The 18,687-nt window shown below is 48.9% G+C and overlaps 3 protein-coding genes across 4 annotated transcripts; all 3 read right to left on the reverse strand.

The window, feature by feature from the left end:
* Positions 1-889: 889 nt before the first annotated feature.
* LOC123068612 (cold-regulated 413 inner membrane protein 2, chloroplastic) lies at positions 890-4,953 on the reverse strand. Of its 2 annotated transcripts, none has more exons than XM_044491234.1 (10): positions 4,543-4,808; positions 4,300-4,446; positions 3,144-3,239; positions 2,934-2,998; positions 2,756-2,825; positions 2,041-2,136; positions 1,864-1,928; positions 1,686-1,755; positions 1,315-1,580; positions 890-1,234 (listed from the first exon to the last, which is right to left on the reverse strand). In XM_044491234.1, exons 1-9 carry the CDS (start codon positions 4,665-4,667, stop codon positions 1,415-1,417), a joined length of 900 nt encoding a protein of 299 aa, XP_044347169.1. In that variant the 5' UTR covers positions 4,668-4,808; the 3' UTR covers positions 890-1,234; positions 1,315-1,414. The 2 variants fall into 2 exon arrangements, with proteins under 2 accessions (XP_044347169.1, XP_044347163.1); XM_044491228.1 differs by having other exon boundaries at positions 904-1,234; positions 1,320-1,580; positions 4,543-4,953.
* A 3,654-nt stretch (positions 4,954-8,607) lies between these two features.
* On the reverse strand, positions 8,608-9,239 carry LOC123181716 (uncharacterized). Its single transcript, XM_044594041.1, has one exon. It carries the CDS (start codon positions 8,983-8,985, stop codon positions 8,776-8,778), a length of 210 nt encoding a protein of 69 aa, XP_044449976.1. The 5' UTR covers positions 8,986-9,239; the 3' UTR covers positions 8,608-8,775.
* Positions 9,240-13,927: 4,688 nt separating this feature from the next.
* On the reverse strand, positions 13,928-17,937 carry LOC123068631 (FRIGIDA-like protein 3). Its single transcript, XM_044491242.1, has 4 exons — positions 17,678-17,937; positions 15,722-16,806; positions 15,364-15,533; positions 13,928-14,814 (listed from the first exon to the last, which is right to left on the reverse strand). Exons 2-4 carry the CDS (start codon positions 16,782-16,784, stop codon positions 14,152-14,154), a joined length of 1,896 nt encoding a protein of 631 aa, XP_044347177.1. The 5' UTR covers positions 16,785-16,806; positions 17,678-17,937; the 3' UTR covers positions 13,928-14,151.
* Positions 17,938-18,687: the final 750 nt, after the last annotated feature.

The following is an 18,687-nucleotide window of genomic DNA, read 5'->3' on the forward strand; positions in this document are numbered from 1 at the left end:
AAATGTGAAAGGGGGCATTCTGCAAAAAAAAAATTTACTTCAAAAGAACTCTTTGAGAAACTTCCTTTTTTCTTTTCTGATTTTGGACGCTTTTTGGACCCGATGAAGCGCAAAACGACGGTCGATTTTTGACCGGGTCGATTCAAAAGCCGTCGTTGCGTATTTGAGGAACACGGGGGTAGATTCTCTTTTTCTGGAATTTGAAAATTTCAATTTTAAGATGATAACTCAATCTGATTCCACCTTTTTTTTTGCCACAAGTGGAATGGAAAAGAGGAAACTATGCAAGCTGAGGGAGCATTCTGCAAAAAAAAGATCCTTCAAAAGAACTCTTTCAGGAAACTTCTCTTTTTATTTCGAATTCGGGCGCTTTTTGGATCTGATGAAGCGCAAAACAACGATCGATTTTCCAAATCGATTCAAAAGCCGTCTCTGCATATTTGAGGAACACAGGGTACATTCTCTGTTTCCGGAATTTGAAATTTCCAACTTTTATTGTTTCCGCACCTTTTCATCGAACTACGGCTCATATCATAGAGCGTAAAATACGTCAAATCGATCTCGATGATATGATGAGGAATTGGAATATCAAGTAGCATTATTCCGACGATATGATGAGTAATCAAATAACTCATCTTCCATTGTCAATATCTTTATTTATATTAAAGAAGTGGAACTACACTCGCACGGGACATCCGTAGTATAGATTTTAATTACTCTCTCCTTTTTGGTTTACAAAGGCATATGCATTTTTGTCTCAGGTCAAACCCTTTAAAGTTTGACCAAAATTATAGAAAAACGTCAACATCAACAATACATAATCAATGTCATCAAATACATCATGAAATGCATTCTCATAGGATATACAATATTTATAAATGTTAATTTTTTTTTCAATAGATTTGCTGAAACCATGAAAATTTTCACTTCAGACAAGATGTTAGGCCATACAAGGATTATGCACCACATTCTTATATACTCTTCCATAAATTTGGTCAACCTTTGAAAATTTTGACTTAGGAGAAAATTATATGCCTAAGTATACTCAATAGGGAGTACATTCTTATATCAAGGGGCTCCTCAATTCCAAAGATTCTTTTCCTGCTCTTTTTTGAGTTTGATTGTACCCCGTGTCGACAAAAACTGTCATCAAAATCTAAGAGATGGCTGTGAAATTGTTATCGAACAGAGAAAATCTAAAATTAAAGCCCCGCCTCTATCTGTGCGACTCAGTCTGATGCAAAGAAAAACAAGAGGGTCAACAAAGGGGATCAAGGATAAATGAACGCTATACACAACCACTGCAAAGCATACCGTACATGAAGATGCATATATCAGTAGATTGCACTCTGGAGTAGCTCCTCCTCTTCCCCTCGACAGTCAGGCCTACAACAAGGGGTGAACTCTTTGCAACTCAGAACAGCAGGATCACGTTGGTAACTGTGATGCAGATGACGGCGAGGGTCGCGACTATCGACCCCGGACGGAAGGCTCTACCCAACCCTCTGTTCCTGGTGAAGTACTGAAAGGCAAGATACACGGCTACCCCCAAAGATAGTATCCTGCCAGCTTGAGTTCCCCTGTGCACGGCAGGTAGGAATCCGAGCGAATGAGCAAAAACCAATACCCTAACAGATATAGTAGTAGCAGCACAGTATAGCCAAAATAGGGAGAATGTTTCATACCTCAGACTCATCACCTGGTAAGGAGCAATGATGATAAGCCACATTGTTGAGAGTGGAAGCTCCAGCTCACCTGCCATAGGCATAAAGCATGCGCCGTAAGTAACATACCCCAGTTGTATGTTTTACCGATTATCCAATCAATGTTAGCCTGATGTTTGAACCCTCCTTGTCACTCTACCTGGAGTGGGTAAGAACAAGCGCACCAAAATCGCAAGAAAAGCTGTCCACAGTCCATATTCTCTCCTAACATTAGGAATTGATACCATAGTATAAGCAGGCCAAAAGAGAGTATTCTTATGTGAAACAAAGGGGAAATGTATCAGATAGCTCTTTGCACCAAATAGCAGCGTCTTACTTGATCCATGGGATTACACTGCTAGGTGCTTGCTGTGCAAACCATGGCATGAGCCAAGATTTGTGTATGCCTGTCTCTTTAGCAACCAATAGCACACTGCAAAAAGCAAGAGTAACAAATAAACTGCTGCGCTCCGTTGATACCAAAGTTTTGATGCCAAGATGAGCAAGAGGATCGACAAAGGAGGAGAGAAACTGGCCATCAGGAATAACTGAACACTAACACTGTATCACACAAGACACAACTACTGCGCAAACAATACCGCACATGGAGATATATACCATCAGTCATGTCACAACTCAGAGGTCATTCTTATTATGATAAAACAAGCTACAAAATGGGACAGGATGATGCGCTACAAGGTTTCTTTTTTATTTATATCTGCACTCTGAAGAGGCTCTTGGCAACTCAGAACAGCAGGATCACATTGATAACTGCGATACAGATGATGGCCATGGTTGCAACTATCGATCCCTGATCGAAGGCTTTTCCTATTCCTCCGGTCCTGGTGAAGTGCTGAAAGGCGAGGTACGCGGCTAGTGCCAACGACACTATCGCGCCACCTTGAGTTCCCCTGTAGATAGGAAGTAGGACCGGAGAGAATGAGGAAAAAGTAGCAACCAGGACATAAACTGAAAAGCTAAGAACCTAACATATGCAGCAGTAGGCAAACAGTACAGCTAATGTCTTTCCAAATGGCGAGAATGTTTCATACCTCACATTCATCACCTGGTAAGGGGCAACGCTGACTGCCAGCATCGTTGACAGCGGAAGCTCTAGCTCACCTGCAATAGACAGACGCACATGCATAAGTAACATATATCTGTTCCATGTCTCATCAAATATCATACTTGATTTTAAGCAGGACGTATAGATCTTCCTTGTCACTCTACCTGGAAAGGGTAAGAACAAACGCACCACAAGCGCAAGAAAAGCAGTCCACAGCCCATATTCACTCCTAAAATTAGGAGTAGACACCACAGGATGAGTAGGCCAAAAGTAAGTGCTCTTGCCTCAAAAAGAATAAACATCCAGTAGCTATAGCAAGGAAAGGGGAAAAGGTATCATCAGATAATTCTTTGGGCCAAATGGCAGAATCTTACTTGATCCATGAGATCACGGCGGTAGGTGCTTGCAGAACAAACAATGGCACGAGGAAAGATTTGTGTATGCCAGTGCCTTTAGCAAGCAATAGCACTCTGCAAGAGGCAAAAGAGTAATAAATAAATGCTCAAATAATAATCGTTGAGGAGCGGGGGCTACACTTTGTACTTCTTCAGAATAATCTAATCATTTTATGACAAAACCAAATATGTTGCAGAATAAAAAATCTACAAGGTGAATAGTAGGAGCTGAGTTTTCGAAGAATGTATCACTTTCAGTCATACAAGATTGCCCGTCCTCAAGAAAACAATTACAATTTGGAGTCATGGCCGGAACAGCCCCAGTAACTCATTCAAGTTCTGAAGCAAGATTACCACCTTGGCGTTGACAGTTATCATCGCAACATGAACACGCTAGTACTCTACTTACGATACATCGGAAGCATAAAGTAGATATACTACGGTTCTGCGGCAAGCTAAGCAAGTCACCAACCGGACCGAAACCCCTGTAAGTTATGTTGAACAGACTGATGATGTTAACGTGACTGGAATTGATACTTTGGGTCAATTTCTGCATTCGAGTTATACGGCATTCAAACTTTTAATACGAAAAACCATGCATTGCCCTGTGATACAAAGTGCAAGCAGACTGACAATCTGGCATCCTTCGTCGTCACACCATATGGTGCTGCAAGTAAACTATGTGTCTAGTTTATTAAACACGCGGTGTTATGTTCAGGTGTAAACAGACTGAAAAATCTGGCATCATTAGTTCTTGTAAAGTGTGTTAATGTTGCTCCTGTCTCCTAGAGCTGTGAAATCACACGATGCGTTTTGATCACGAAACCAACTCTATGCAACAGTTGTTGTAATGTCCTGTGGGCTCTGAAGGAGTAACCATCAACGGATTGCGGAATCTGTGTGACAGGGATCGTCGCGCATCTCACAATCCGGCACCAGTTACCACCCACCCACCAGCATCAGCAGAAAACCAACACCCGCGCGTGTAACTCGCCGCCTCGCGGGCAAAAGCACGAACAGATTCGGAGCACGGAAAGGCGCATGCGTTTCTTCTGCACGAGCAAATCGCGCCGGAGAAAGGCGCTTTATGGTTGGGTAGCGAGGAGGGTAGGGGACTAGGGGGCGAGGCACTCACGCGGCGGCCGCGACGGAGACCCACTGCGTCGTGGGCGGGCTGAGGTACGCCGACGCGTTGCACACGATGCCGCTCCCCCGGCCCCGGCACGGCCGCGCCGCGCCCGCGCCCAGGGGCAGCGGCCTCATCGGCAGAGCGGCGCATCCCCTGCATAGGCGTACGTAGATGTTAGATCACCCGCCGGCGCGGTGGGTAAGCGAGTCACACGGACGGAAGGGGAGCGGGTGGGCGCGAAGCCCTGACCTGAGCGCGGCCGTCCGCGCGGCGGGGGCGGGGGAGCAGGCCGCATTCCCGGCGGGCCGGGCCGTCCGCGGCGGCACGGGGCAGGGCGCCGCGGTGGGGATGGCGAGGCGCAGCGAGATGGACATGGTGTCGGGCCCCGAGCGGGCGGGGCGGGTTCGTCGGAGGTGGAAGCCTCGCCGGTGGATGATGGTGTCCGTCTCTGGAAGTCTGTCGAACCGTAGCACTGTGTACTGGAGTGATGAGGGGAGGGAGCGCGTGCGTGAGGGGGCACATCAATCAGATCAGATGAGCTCGCGGTGTGGGCGGGCGGCCACGTGGCGGGGCCTCGGTGGACGCGGGCCTCACGCTGGCTTGGCGGGCGTGGGGGCGGGTGCCGACTTGCCGTGCGGCGACCGCGTCCACGGCTTGGGCCTCGGCTCCTGCGCTGCATGCCTGCCGGTGAACGCGCCGCCAGGGGAGGGGGAGGTGGTCGGCAGCGGCACGGACGGACGCAGACGGGCCGGGGGCGGGGGGCAGATTTCGTTTCGCGGTGACGGTCACAGGACAGGACGAGGGGACGCGTCCACGATAAGTGCTAGTAGTAGTAATCCTGTAGTAAGTAGATGTGTATTTTTTTTTAAAGGAAGGCTTGAGGTGAGCCCGACTTTGAATTAACAAAGCCATCAACCGGCTAGGATTACACAAGGCCACCAAGCAAGAGCGACCGAAAGATACAAGGGAGCTGACTGAGCAGCTTACAACGCAACGCACACTACTGCACACAAAGGAAGAGACATGAAAGATATGCGAGTAATGTCGAAGCCTGCTGCACATCGACACCAAGAGCATGAAAGCAGAGTAACCTCGGGGATCAGCCCAAGGCCTGCAAGCACTGCGAGCAGCCGGGTCATGGGATTGGGACCCCGCAACCTGTCTTCCAACGCCGAAGAAGCCCACATTCTTCTCGCCTAGGCTCGAAGGCGCCGCACCGTCGGGTCGTTGGGCGCTCACCCGAGAGCACGGACATGTGCCGGTCGTAACCCAGAACAGGCATAGCTCACGGTTCTCACCACGCCGTAGCCTCACACCACTAGCTGCACTGCCACCCGCCCGGGCATCAGAACAGAAGGAAAGCCGTTGGGGGGATTGTCGAAGAAACCAGCTGCAAAGACCCAAGGGCGAAGCTTGGAGAAGCCTCTGCTTGGACTCGCAGCCGACGGGCGCTCTCCTACCTCAGCGCCACTCACCCGGAGAACCAGACGACCCAAGGCGGCGCCTCTAAGGAGGGAACGACGCGCAGGGCACCGCCACCGCCCCAACCCGAGACGAGTTTTGGGTTTTCACCCGGGATCTGGGACGGGGATGGATAGGAGAGTCCTCAGCGGTGCCTTGAAGGAGAAAGGCGATGCGCGCACGCGCCATCACCGCCGTGGTTGGAGAGCCTACCAAGGGTTTCCCCCGGACTCAGACTGTGCCACCAGCACACCGCCGGCACCGGAACTGGCAGACAAAGCTGCAGAGCGGACAACCGAAGGGGAGGAGTGAGCAGAGGAGGAGAAAACAACCCGACCTTCAGATCTGGATCGGAAGAAATCCGCGCCACGACCACCCCCACCGGCTCCGCGCCGCCCGAGCAACTGAGGAGGCCGGCCGCCACATCCCGCGCACGCCGCCTGTCGCAGAGGCCGCGCCGCCTCGCCGACCGGGGTCGCCGCCCCGGAGTCCGTGGTCCTTCGCGAGGGGAACGAAGTGACGAGGGACCTCGCCGCCACCTTCATCGGGGCCGCCGCGGCTTGCCGGGCGTCCTTAGGTGGTGGCAAGGGGAGGGGATGCTGGAGGGGGTGGCGGCGCCGGGGGGAAACCCTAGTCGCCCTCAGGTCGCCCGCGGGGGACGACACGGGAGCCGCGGGGGGAGGGGGGGGGGAGTTCAGTAGATGTGTACTTTGTTCCACGGCACCTTGGGAAAAGGACAATGTGGCGATGTTACGCGACGAAATCGTCACTTGGAGGGAGCCATGTACCTCATCCACATGAAGATGCTCGTGTAGTCGGTCGTATGCACGCCAAGACACGTTACGATCACGACTGATCATCTCTCCACCTGACAAAAGGACTTGGCCGCAGGCAGTCATATCATACAAGCATCCATCCATACATAGATCCTTAAAAAAAAGTATTCATGGAGCCTAAAATTTTAAACGGTTCAAAGATCACATTTGAAGTTTCAAAAAGAAATACACGTGCACATGGGGATGTTGTCTAATAATGTGCAAGTGTTCATGTAAAAAAAAAACGGTTGTTAAGGCATCTCTAGTCGATCCCTCAAAGCCGGCCGCTCGTCGGTGCCTTGATCTTAGGATAAATTTTTCCCTTCCCGCACCACCTCTCTCCTTGGCTCACACCACATTGACGTCGGCGCTGCCCAAATCCACCCTGCACCTCCGTCGGCACTACATCCAACGCCACAACCCAAGGATCAATTAGTGCCCCCTCAAAATAGCAGGATCCAACCATCAAAGGTCGCTGCAGTTAATTCGAGCGCGGATCTGCATCATGGTGCGCAACCGACCCGAGGACGCAGTGACGGCCCCTCTCCTCCACCAACCTACCACTGCCGCCATCGAAAAGGAAGTACTACAACGTGCATCACCGGCCATGGGGAGCGTGGGTGTGAGAAATCAAGGATCGGGACACCAACCATCACTACCGGATTAGCTCCTTTCAGACGGCTGAGCTAGCGACGAGGTACGACATGAAGGTAGTGAGAGGTGCGGGGGAATCAGGTGGTGAACGTACATGGCGAAACTCCGTCAAAATCATACGGAGCTCCTCGTCGAGGAGCACCAACGGCTCGAGCTGTGCAAGGGGGCTATCAACGAGGCCGGACCATCCGATGGGGATGTCATCGACCTTTCCTCCAGCGACTCCGGCTTCGGTCTAACGATGGTGAGTCAGACGGCTGCATCAGTAGGAAGAAGCTCGAGAACGAAATTGATTAGTTATTTTTAGTTTTTATTTTGTTGGAATCCTTTAAATTTGTGTGAAAAAGGTTTTAAGACCGATATTTAGAACGGTGCCTAGGCTATCTACACCCAGTGAACAGTAAAATAAAAATAAATAGTAAAAAATTCTAAAACTTTTTTGCAAGCAAGATGCTTGAATGCACCGGATGCGTGCAAAATTTTATGGGCAAACGACATTCGAGGGACTCGTGCCAAAAAAGACAAAATCAGCTATCAACAGTGTATTTTTTTTCAAACTTTCTCATAGGCTTGATTTTTTTTTGCCACGAGCTCCTCAAATGTCCAAACTCCACCAAATTTGGCACGCGCATCAGGCATTCTTCCATCTTGCAGCCCCCAAAAAGAAGTTCGTAATTTTTTACTATTTTAACGATTTATAAGAAGTTAAATTTACCTTAATGCTATATGGCGACCGTTCGCCCGGGAGGCCAACCGCAGCGCACGGCTTCCCTGCTGTCGCACACGGATCTCGGCACAAGATCAACGCCGGGCAAGGTCAAACGCCGCTTAGATCCGTGGAGTCGTTCGTTGTAAGCCAATTCCGGACGCCAAAAGTTGACAAGCAAGCTGCGAGTACGGGGCTTCAAACTCTCCACCTGTGTGCATGTGGAGCGTCTTGCCACTAGACTAAGAGAGGGGTTGTGATTTGGGAACGTTCAAAATATGTACATAAACAAGTATAGAGCACCGTGGATCAAGAGCAATGTGGATTAGGGATTTCGGCTTCATCCACCCCCTCTGCTCGCTCACAAAGGCCAGAGCGAGCTTTGTAGGTGGATGGAGCTTTGCTCGTCCCTGGCGGCTGGCAAAAGATGCTTCAGTTTCAGTGGCTTTGATGAGCCATGCAAGGAATACATATTCCATCGCGTACAAAGTCAAAAAGATTAATCGGAAAGTGGATGATGATAGTAACAAACTCCGGTAGCATGCCCATCGATGACTAGCGCTGAAGCCAGTCGCTAGTCAACTTGCTGCAACAGATCGATCCCCACACGGTGACAAAGACATCTCATCAGATCAAATCAAATAAATGAATAAACAGGCATGGCGCGGCACCTCAATCAATAGTTCAATACGCTTCTTCTTGAACCGATGGCAGTACAGAGAGATCTGGCAAGCAAGCAGGGATTACAAGCGGATTACATGGAGGGGATCGATTGACTGAGCAAGAGCTAGCTAGTACTAGTAGCAGATTACATGGCGCATCTATGAATCTGTGGGCTATGGGTATCTAGCCGGCGTAGATGTGGATGTGGAGGGCGAGGGTGAGGATGGTGAAGGCGGCGAAGAAGAGGATGGTGTGGACGAAGATGGCCTTGCCGTTGGTGTGGAGGCCGCCGAAGTCGACGTGGCGGTGCGACCCCGGCATCTCCAACAGCAGCCCCGGCGAGAGCAGGATGAAGAGCACCACCCCCACCACCACCGGTGCCCAGTCCGCCATCCTCCGCCCGCTGGCTGATCTCCCCTCGCTTCTCCTTCTTCTTCTTCGGTCGGTCGATCTGATCTCACGGCTGCATATGAGTACTACTCGGGAAGGCTCGGGAGCGGATTCTGGAGCGGATATAGAAAGGAGGAGGCGAGCGGCGGAGCAGGGGAAAGCAGAGGAGTGGAGAGGGAACAAAGGAGCAGCCGTCACGCGGACGGTTGGCGCGATTCGATGCCTTGCATCGGATGGGATGCAAGCCGCGCCGCCCAGCCGACACCCGTGGCGATCAACTCCTTTCTTTTTTTCCCCTCCCGTGCGTGCCCAGTGTACCTGCGCGTGTCGTCCAGATGGTGGGGTAGTAAGGGGAGTAAATTGCACAGAAGTATCACAATTGAGCCATTGAAAGTAGATTGGTATCAAGATTGATGATTTTTACGTGTCAGTACCAATTTTAAGGCAAGACGTTGCAATAGAGGCTAAAAATGCAGTTTATATGTATTGACAGGGAAACTGACCAGTTGGGCCCGCCCGTCAGGTGCCACGTTGGCCGGTTGGCGCGTGCCCGCACGCTGACTCGGACAAGACTGAGTCGCACCGTTTAGTCGCGGCCCGAGCCTCCGTCTCCGTCTCCGTCGTGCCCGTCGCCACCACCGACCGCCCGCGCCGCCGTGAGCTCGAGGTCCGCTCCTCCACGACCACGGCCCCGCTCCGGCCCCACACGCGCACCTTCCCCACCCCGGCCCGCCCCGCCGCGCCGGCCTCGCGCTCCTCCATCCGCTTCAGCCGCGGCGCATATACAAGTGAGATCAGCAAAGCTGTTAGTTCCTAGATCAAAAACAATTGACACATGTACATGGTGTCAGCATCTAGCTAGTGTCAGAATCAGCAGCTGAATTAACCAGCCACTGACCAAAAGAATGAGCGAATTACGCAAGCTAACTATCCAGAGGGCCTCCAAATCAAGATCAAACTCGAACTCATCCTTGCTGTTTGATTCTCCGGAGAGCCGGGTGTTGCTTTTCAACTACCAAGCAGTTTCATTGACTACGATGAAACCTTCTCACCCGTAGCGATGCTTAAGTCCGTCCGAATCATGTTAGCAATTGCCGCATTTTATGATTATAAAATTTGGCAAATGGATGTCAAAACTGCATTCCTGAATGGATTTCTGAAAGAAGAGTTGTATATGATGCAACCAGAAGGTTTTGTCGATCCAAAAGGAGCTAACAAAGTGTGCAAGCTCCAGCGATCCATTTATGGACTGGTGCAAGCCTCTCGGAGTTGGAATAAACGCTTTGATAGTGTGATCAAAGCATTTGGTTTTATACAGACTTTTGAAGAAGCCTGTATTTACAAGAAAGTGAGTGGGAGCTCTGTAGCATTTCTGATATTATATGTGGATGACATATTACTGATTGGAAATGATATAGAATTTCTGAATAGCATAAAGGGATACTTGAATAAGAGTTTTTCAATGAAAGACCTCGGTGAAGCTGCTTACATATTAGGCATCAAGATCTATAGAGATAGATCGAAACGCTTAATTGGACTTTCACAAAGTACATACCTTGACAAAGTTTTGAAAAAGTTCAAAATGGATCAAGCAAAGAAAGGGTTCTTGCCTGTGTTACAAGGTGTGAAATTGAGTAAGACTCAAAGTCCGACCACTGCAGAAGATAGAGAGAAAATGAAAGATATTCCCTATGCTTCAGCCATAGGCTATATCATGTATGCAATGCTATGTACCAGACCTGATGTGTGTCTTGCTATAAGCTTAGCAGGGAGGTACCAAAGTAATCCAGGAGTGGATCACTGGACAGCGGTCAAGAACATCCTGAAATACCTGAAAAGGACTAAGGATATGTTTCTCATATATGGAGGTGACAAAGAGCTTATCGTAAAAGGTTACGTTGATGCAAGCTTTGACACTGATCCGGACGATTCTAAATCACAAACCGGATACGTGTTTACATTAAACGATGGAGCTGTCAGTTGGTGCAGTTCTAAACAAAGCGTCGTAGCGGGATCTACATGTGAAGCGGAGTACATAGCTGCTTCGGAAGCAGCAAATGAAGGAGTCTGGATGAAGGAGTTCATATCCGATCTAGGTGTCATACCTAGTGCATCGGGTCCAATGAAAATCTTTTATGACAATACTGGTGCAATTTCCTTGGCAAAGGAATCCAGATTTCACAAGAGAACCAAACACATCAAGAGACGCTTCAATTCCATCCAGGATCTAGTCCAGGTGGGAGACATAGAGATTTGCAAGATACATACGGATCTGAACATTGCAGACCCGTTGACTAAGCCTCTTCCACGAGCAAAACATGATAAGCACCAAGACTCCATGGGTGTAAGAATCATTACTGTGTAATCTAGATTATTGACTCTAGTGCAAGTGGGAGACTGAAGGAAATATGCCCTAGAGGCAATAATAAAGTTATTATTTATTTCCTTATTTCATGATAAATGTTTATTATTCATGCTAGAATTGTATTAACCGGAAACATAATACATGTGTGAATACATAGACAAATAGAGTGTCACTAGTATGCCTCTACTTGACTAGCTCGTTAATCAAAGATGGTTATATTTCCTAACCATGAACAAAGAGTTGTTATTTGATTAACGTGGTCACATCATTAGGTGAATGATCTGATTGACATGACCCATTCCATTAGCTTAGCACCCGATCGTTTAGTATGTTGCTATTGCTTTCTTCATGACTTATACATGTTCCTATGACTATGAGATTATGCAACTCCCGTTTGCCGGAGGAACACTTTGGGTGCTACCAAACGTCACAACGTAACTGGGTGATTATAAAGGAGCATTACAGGTGTCTCCAAAGGTAGATGTTGGGTTGGCGTATTTCGAGATTAGGATTTGTCACTCCGATTGTCGGAGAGGTATCTCTGGGCCCTCTCGGTAATGCACATCACATAAGCCTTGCAAGCATTGCAACTAATATGTTAGTTGTGAGATGATGTATTACGGAACGAGTAAAGAGACTTGCCGGTAACGAGATTGAACTAGGTATTGGATACCGACGATCGAATCTCGGGCAAGTAACATACCGATGACAAAGGGAACAACGTATGTTGTTATGCGGTCTGACCAATAAAGATCTTCATAGAATATGTAGGAACCAATATGGGCATCCAGGTCCCGCTATTGGTTATTGACCGGAGATTTTTCTCAGTCATGTCTGCATTGTTCTCGAACCGTAGGGTCCGCACGCTTAACGTTACGATGACAGTTATTATGAGTTTATGCATTTTGATGTACCGAAGTTAGTTCGGAGTCCCGGATGTGATCACGGACATGACGAGGAGTCTGGAAATGGTCGAGACATAAAGATTGATATATTGAAAGCCTATATTTGGACATCGAAATCGTTCCGGGTGAAATCGACATTTTACCGGAGTACCGGGGGGTTACCGGAACCCCCCGAGGGGTTTATTGGGCCTATATGGGCCTTGAGGGAGAAGAGAGAAGGAGGCGGGAGGTGGCCGCGCGCCCCTCCCCTTCCTAGTCCGAATAGGACAAGGGAAGGGGGGCGACGCCCCCCCCCCCCTTCCTTCCTCTCTTCCTCCTTTTTCCCCTTTCTCTCCTTGTCCAACTAGGAGTCCTACTCCCGGTGGGAGTAGGACTCCCCTTGGCGCGCCCACCTTGGCCGGCCGCCCCCTCCCCCTTGGCTCCTTTATATACGGAGGCAGGGGGGCACCCTAGAACACACAAGTTGATCTTCGTGATCGTTCCTTAGCCGTGTGCGGTGCCCCCCTCCACCATATTCCACCTCGGTCATATCGTTGTAGTGCTTAGGCGAAGCCCTGCGTCGGTAGAACATCATCATCGTCACCACGCCGTTGTGCTGACGGAACTCATCCCCGAAGCTTTGCTGGATCGGAGCCCGGGGATCGTCATCGAGCTGTACGTGTGCTAAGAACTCGGAGGTGCCGGAGTAACGGTGCTTGGATCGGTCGGATCGGGAAGACGTACGACTACTTCCTCTACGTTGTGTCGACGCTTCCGTTGCGATCTACAAGGGTACGTAGATCATACTCTCCCCTCTCGTTACTATGCATCACCATGATCTTGCGTGTGCGTAGGAATTTTTTTGAAATTACTGCGTTCCCCAACATTAATTTCTTCACTAATTAGGCATCGTAATTGACAACCGATGCTATTTTCAGTACTTCAATCACTAACCACTTTGGTCCCAGATATTTTTGCAACTGTGACAGAGGGAGTACAAGGAAGTGGCCCTTTTTTAGTGGATTACTCCTCCCAGACCTAACTAGCTCATGAGCAACCATGTTTGACTACCTGTTACAATGTTCAACAAGTACCTTTCCGAAATTTGAAAGTAGACTTCGACATTCATTAAGTATTGGTGCTGCAATCATTGAGTAACCCTCGTTCAAATTCAACGCCTCTACCACGGTTACATTATCAGTTTGGACAATTACGTTGGCACACCCAAGGCTCTGAATGAGCATTAGACCTTGACGCGACGCTTCTGATTCGGCCGAGACCACATCGGCTACGTGCTCCAGGCAAGGAGTGTGGGGGCGGCTCCGGGTTAAACAAGAAGAGGGATGATTCTCACTTCTCATTGGGGGTGAAAAATGAAATGGTCGCACGCACGCCGGCGACGAGGGGCGAGCCGTTTGATCGAGAAACTAGCACGGTCGGTCTCAGCACAGGATTCAGGAATCCAGCCCTGTTACTAGGAAGACAGCACATATCCGATCAGCTTTTCAACTTCCTCTGTTTGAGCCTCCATCTGTTCTTCTTGTCCACGCTCTCATCCAAAAAGGTTTACAGTTTGCACATCAAACACACACAAACTATTCACTTAGAAACGCAAACCAACACATGTGCACAGGTCCAAGCAAGCAACCACGGCAACAGCTAATGCAGACAGAAACACAGAGGCTACTGGCAGCAGTTAAGTAAGATGCAAGTAGCACCACAAATCTCTTTATGACTTCTTACATCGACAAGATTTGGGGGGAAAAAAGCAAGTTACAGCACCTACAAGATGCACTAGGGGATGGATGGATGGTAAACAACTCCACCACTCCTCTACGGTCCGGAGGGTGGTTCCAGGGAGCAAAGTACACATTGCATACAAGAGCAAAGGCCTAACAGGGTAGTTTCACCTTACATCCTCTACTGCTGCTGTGAAGGGCGGTAGCCGAACCCGGCGGCATAGCTCAGGTAGCCTCCAGACGAAGCGGCAGGCTGGGGCTGCTGCTGCCCCACCGAGCCTCCGCCGTAGGGCGCGTAGCCGGCTGCCGCCGTGGACGGCTGGGCGCCGGGGCCGCCGTACACGACCTTATACTGGGGTATGTTGTTGTACGACGCGGCGGCGGCTGCTGCGGCTGCTGATCCTGGGTTGTACTGGTATGGCTTTGGGGCGGCGGCCCTGTACTGCTCGCCACCGCCGCCGTAGGCGGCATAGGTGGCCGCGTCATACGCTGCGGCAGGAGGCGGCGCGTAGTGGTACCGGTCGGCGGCGACCCCGTACCTGTCGGGGTAGGCGGCCACCGGCGGAGGGGCGCGCTGCTGCCATGTGCCGACTGGAGCTGCGGGCCTGCGGGGAGCTACTGCACCGGTGGGCCTCCGAGGAGCTGAAGTGCCACTGCCAGAGACCCGCTGCTTCTTCGCGTAGTTGCGATTAGCAGAACCTGATGGCCTTTTCGCGCCCTTTGGTTTCAGCTCGTTGATGCGTTTCTGGAGAGGTCCAAGTGGACACTCCTTCTGGAGCTTGTACTCCTCGATGCACTTGATTATGGCCCTCAATGCAACTAGCTCGCGGTTCTTCAAGTCATCCTGCACATGTGTTTTTTTTTTACCAAATCACAACACAATTAGCTCAAAATTCTCAATATAAATGGAAACTGGATAAAATGACAGGAAAACTAAACATGGAACTATTTAAGCACAGAAATCAACAGAAAATATCCACCATGTACATTAACTACTCTGGATTCTGAAACAAGGGAATGACACGAGGCAGTTGGGTGCTACAACCTAATAATCCAGTGTTGTATCATTCACAGACAACAGCACCATTTAGCAGATTATAAAGTAATTTCCCACTTGCCTCGGCGAAAGTTTTTTGGGGGCTAAATACAACAGCAGATTTCTCAATTATGACTTCTCAATTTAAATGTGACTTAGATTACTGATAACTCATGCATACCAAATACATCCTGATACATCAACATGAACAATCCTTATAGCAAGAAAATAAAGACGAGTATTTTAACAGTGAATTCCCAAAGCAAGAAGTGTGGAGTTGATAAATCCTGCGCTACTAATAACTAACATGTGTTGGAAAATCATCAACGTGTCAAAAAGTAAGTAGAAAGAACAGACCACTGAAGGAGTTGCACCAGCATCCCCCTTATTGTTAAGTGAGCCTTTTATCTCATCTACATATGCCTTCACGAGAGGAGCAGGAGGAAAAGCCTCTGACAGCCCAAAGGCTTGTATGAATTGAACTGCATCAATTTGCCTGTGTTTCTTAATCAACTCCTCAATAACACCTGCAGAACAAATGATCAGCACTAGGACCATAGAATACCGCATTTATACATAACGTCTATGGTATTCACATAGTAGTAAGCTATTTATTCCATAGATGGTTGTGGGGCCTAGCAGTAAATCATGACCGGCACCAGCCTGGTAAATTAAGGGATGATAATGCCTTGCGGCATTCTGAGTGGATACCAACCTGGTATTCTCTCAGTCAAACCAAGAGAGCGACATAGCTCAGCAGTCTGCCTGCGACGAGAAATGGCAACTACAATCTTGTATAGTTCATCTTCGTCAAGCACCAAATCAACATTAAAAGTTGTAAGAAGCTGCAGGAATGCATGTGCTTCCAATGAGTAGCCATCAGAAGCATCAAGGTCAACCTCAGCTATCTTACTCTTCCACTCTTTGGCAATTGCCTTGGCTTGCTCCATAATTTCAGAGCTCCAAGGGTGTTTGCCACCTGGCTCCTTCATTCCTAGTGAATGTGCTAGAGCCTCCATCAAAACAATACAGCTTCTGCGCTGCCCCTGAGCGGAGTAATTTTTATCCCCAGGCAGTTGGTCTGGGAAAAAACCCTCCAAGGAATCAAGTACGAAGCGCGCAGGGTCAGTTGCACATTTTAGTGCAACACAAAGTTCATCACGAAAGCCAGCAAGTTTTTTTGAATTTTCTGAAATATATTTCAGAAGGCCTTTAGCGTCCATCTGCTCACAGAGTTCCTTCAGTGCAGGGCGCGGCTTAACCTCAACTGGTGAAGGTTCAGATGGCTTGCCCGACCCTTTAGCAGAGTTATGCTCGTCTGAAGGGAGCGATGTATTGGTGTCGTCGGTTGGGGTTTTTACCTTTTTGTCTTTGCTTCCATTGGCATCAAGTATCTCAGAAAGCTCGACATTATATTTTTTGCGCACCTCTGCTAGGGTAGAGACGGCAGCATCCTTCAGCTCCTGAAGCTTGTTCACAGAAGCACGCTCTTTTGCAGAAAGATCAGCTTCTTTCTCAGCAATCAGCCTACGACCTCCGGCTTTCTGTTCTTCTAATGCCTTCTGCTTGTCTTCCAGTTCATCGCACTTGCTTCTGTATGACTTCTCAAGGTTCAGGAAATGTACTTTGATATCTTCCCACTGAATGCCACTTTGCAATTGTAGGGATGCTTCTGTGTGGGACTTCAGCTTGCCAAATACTTCAGTAAGTTGTTCTAGCAACGCCACCGTTGTTGAATCCGAACCGCCAGAGATGTGAGAAGCAGCTTCAGTCGCCATTTGCAACCAAAACAATGACAAACTGTGGAGATACAGTATTAGATCCCAACATCTAAAACGAGCAGTATTATAAGTGGTAACTTATGACAAATGTATTAATCATGCATTAGCAATATAGAGACAAGTGCAAAATAGAAACCACGGACAGATAAAGAAGTCAGTAATACACACAACCTAGTGCGGTCAAGAGGGTACAAAAAAGGGGAAAAGTTCAGAACAACTAGGCACCAAAAGAAAGACCATGTTTGGCTTATCTGAGATGTACTCCAACTAGGAAACCCATTGGAAAGAACATGTGGGATAACGTAAGCGATGGACTAATGAGAAGTCGAGCAGTGCTCGGATGGCTAGCACTATCCTTGTCATGCTCGACAACCCTCGCTCGAGGCACGGCCTCCGCAGGCGCTTTCCACTACTTGTTGATAAAAGAAAGTGTCCATGGGTCAAATTTCATTTAAAGTGATGGACCAAAGATAATCAGAGCAAACGAATGTGGCAAACCCCATCCCCATGATTCACCCCGACATGCTCACACTCTTGAAGAAATTCTGATTTTGCCAGTGTAGGAAAGAACACCTGCAATGAACAACCCACCCCCGCCCCCCAACCCCCTACCCCGGCCTAACCAACAAGAACAAATCCCATTGAATTCTAGGCTCCCTGCTACGCACAACTCCGGAACTTCCCAATAAATCCCAACAAGAACATACCCCGTTGAATTCAAACAAGATCGTTGACCCTATTCAGACCTCGACCTATTCGCAAATTCGGATTGGCTACTTATCCTCAGGGGCGGATCTAGATGATGTGCGACGAGAAATTCTGAAGGTCTCCTCCCAAACGGGAGGGATTTAACCAAGGTAATCGCCGGATGGAAACGACCTGGCTCATACCTCAAGCAAAGGAGACCGACGGCCCAAGATCGGGGGGGGAGGGGCGCGGCGGAGACGGCAGGGGCGGGACGTCCCGGCGGGGAAGAACGGGGGACGGCGACGCTGGCGAGAGGCCGGGGGCGGGGGCGCCTGGAGTACGGCGCGGCGGCGGCGGCGGAACGGCGATGGCGGTGGCGACGACGGACGAGGCGGAGATTTAGGGTTAGCGAGCCTGCGGTCGAGAAGGTAGCCTGTGCGACGTGGGGATTACTGCGCCAGCAACTTATGGGCCGTTCGATGGGAGAAGGATGGGCCAGATCCGGCGCCAGGCGGTGCTGCTAGCACTTTTGCGGAAGGCCCCCTGCCGCTTTTGGGTACTGGTCCTCGTATTTTGCAGGATAGAGCGAAAGGGGGCAAATATTTACTCTTTTTTTAGACAAACTCGCAAAACTTTATTAATCTCTATTTTTAATGGAGCAGATGATAGTCTCGCTTCTAGGTTTTTTTTCGTCCCACCTTCCGTGGATTTTTTGGTACCTCCTCCCATCTTCACTGGTTTTTTGTAGATTTTTTTTCGTCCCTTCCCCCCACTTCATCGGTTTATTTTCGCGTCACCCTCTCACACAACGAAAGAAATCTGAACAGATCAGAACTTTTCATACTGGCGCAAGTTATTTAGTAATGTAGAATCAATCACGAACAATCTCTAAAGATCTCTACTCATAATGGAGTAGTTGGTAGTCTCGTTTCCAAGGTTTTTTTCGTCCTACCTCCCATGGTTATTTTGTACCTCCTCCCACCTTTGTTGGTTTTTTCGTAGATTTTTTCGTCCCCTCCCCGCACTTCATCAGTTTATTTTCGCGTCACCCTCTCACACAATGAAAGAAATCTGAACAAATCAGAACTTTTCATACTGGCGCAAGTTATTTAATAATGTAGAATCAATCACGAACAATCTCTAAAGATCAAATCTAAATTAATTAACCTTACCTTAAATCACTCAATCACATTAATTAGAAAACAAATATTTG

The sequence above is a fragment of the Triticum aestivum genome, chromosome 1A (genome assembly GCF_018294505.1).
Source record: "Triticum aestivum cultivar Chinese Spring chromosome 1A, IWGSC CS RefSeq v2.1, whole genome shotgun sequence".
In the NCBI taxonomy this organism is placed as follows: Eukaryota; Viridiplantae; Streptophyta; class Magnoliopsida; order Poales; family Poaceae; genus Triticum; species Triticum aestivum.

What these genes read in the sequence shown, in the direction of transcription:
- LOC123068612 (XM_044491234.1), bottom strand. Translation starts at nt 4,667, where the DNA reads ATGTCCATCTCGCTGCGCCTCGCCATCCCCACCGCGGCGCCCTGCCCC. An exon ending in GCCGTGATCTCATGGATCAA is followed by an intron (nt 2,999 to 3,143) that starts GTAAGATTCTGC and finishes TCCTAATTTTAG; the next exon opens with GAGTGAATATGGGCTGTGGA. An exon ending in TACCAGGTGATGAGTCTGAG is followed by an intron (nt 1,581 to 1,685) that starts GTATGAAACATT and finishes TGCCGTGCACAG; the next exon opens with GGGAACTCAAGCTGGCAGGA.
- LOC123181716 (XM_044594041.1), bottom strand. Translation starts at nt 8,985, where the DNA reads ATGGCGGACTGGGCACCGGTGGTGGTGGGGGTGGTGCTCTTCATCCTG.
- LOC123068631 (XM_044491242.1), bottom strand. Translation starts at nt 16,784, where the DNA reads ATGGCGACTGAAGCTGCTTCTCACATCTCTGGCGGTTCGGATTCAACA. An exon ending in TTTGACTGAGAGAATACCAG is followed by an intron (nt 15,534 to 15,721) that starts GTTGGTATCCAC and finishes TTTGTTCTGCAG; the next exon opens with GTGTTATTGAGGAGTTGATT. An exon ending in CTGGTGCAACTCCTTCAGTG is followed by an intron (nt 14,815 to 15,363) that starts GTCTGTTCTTTC and finishes ACACATGTGCAG; the next exon opens with GATGACTTGAAGAACCGCGA.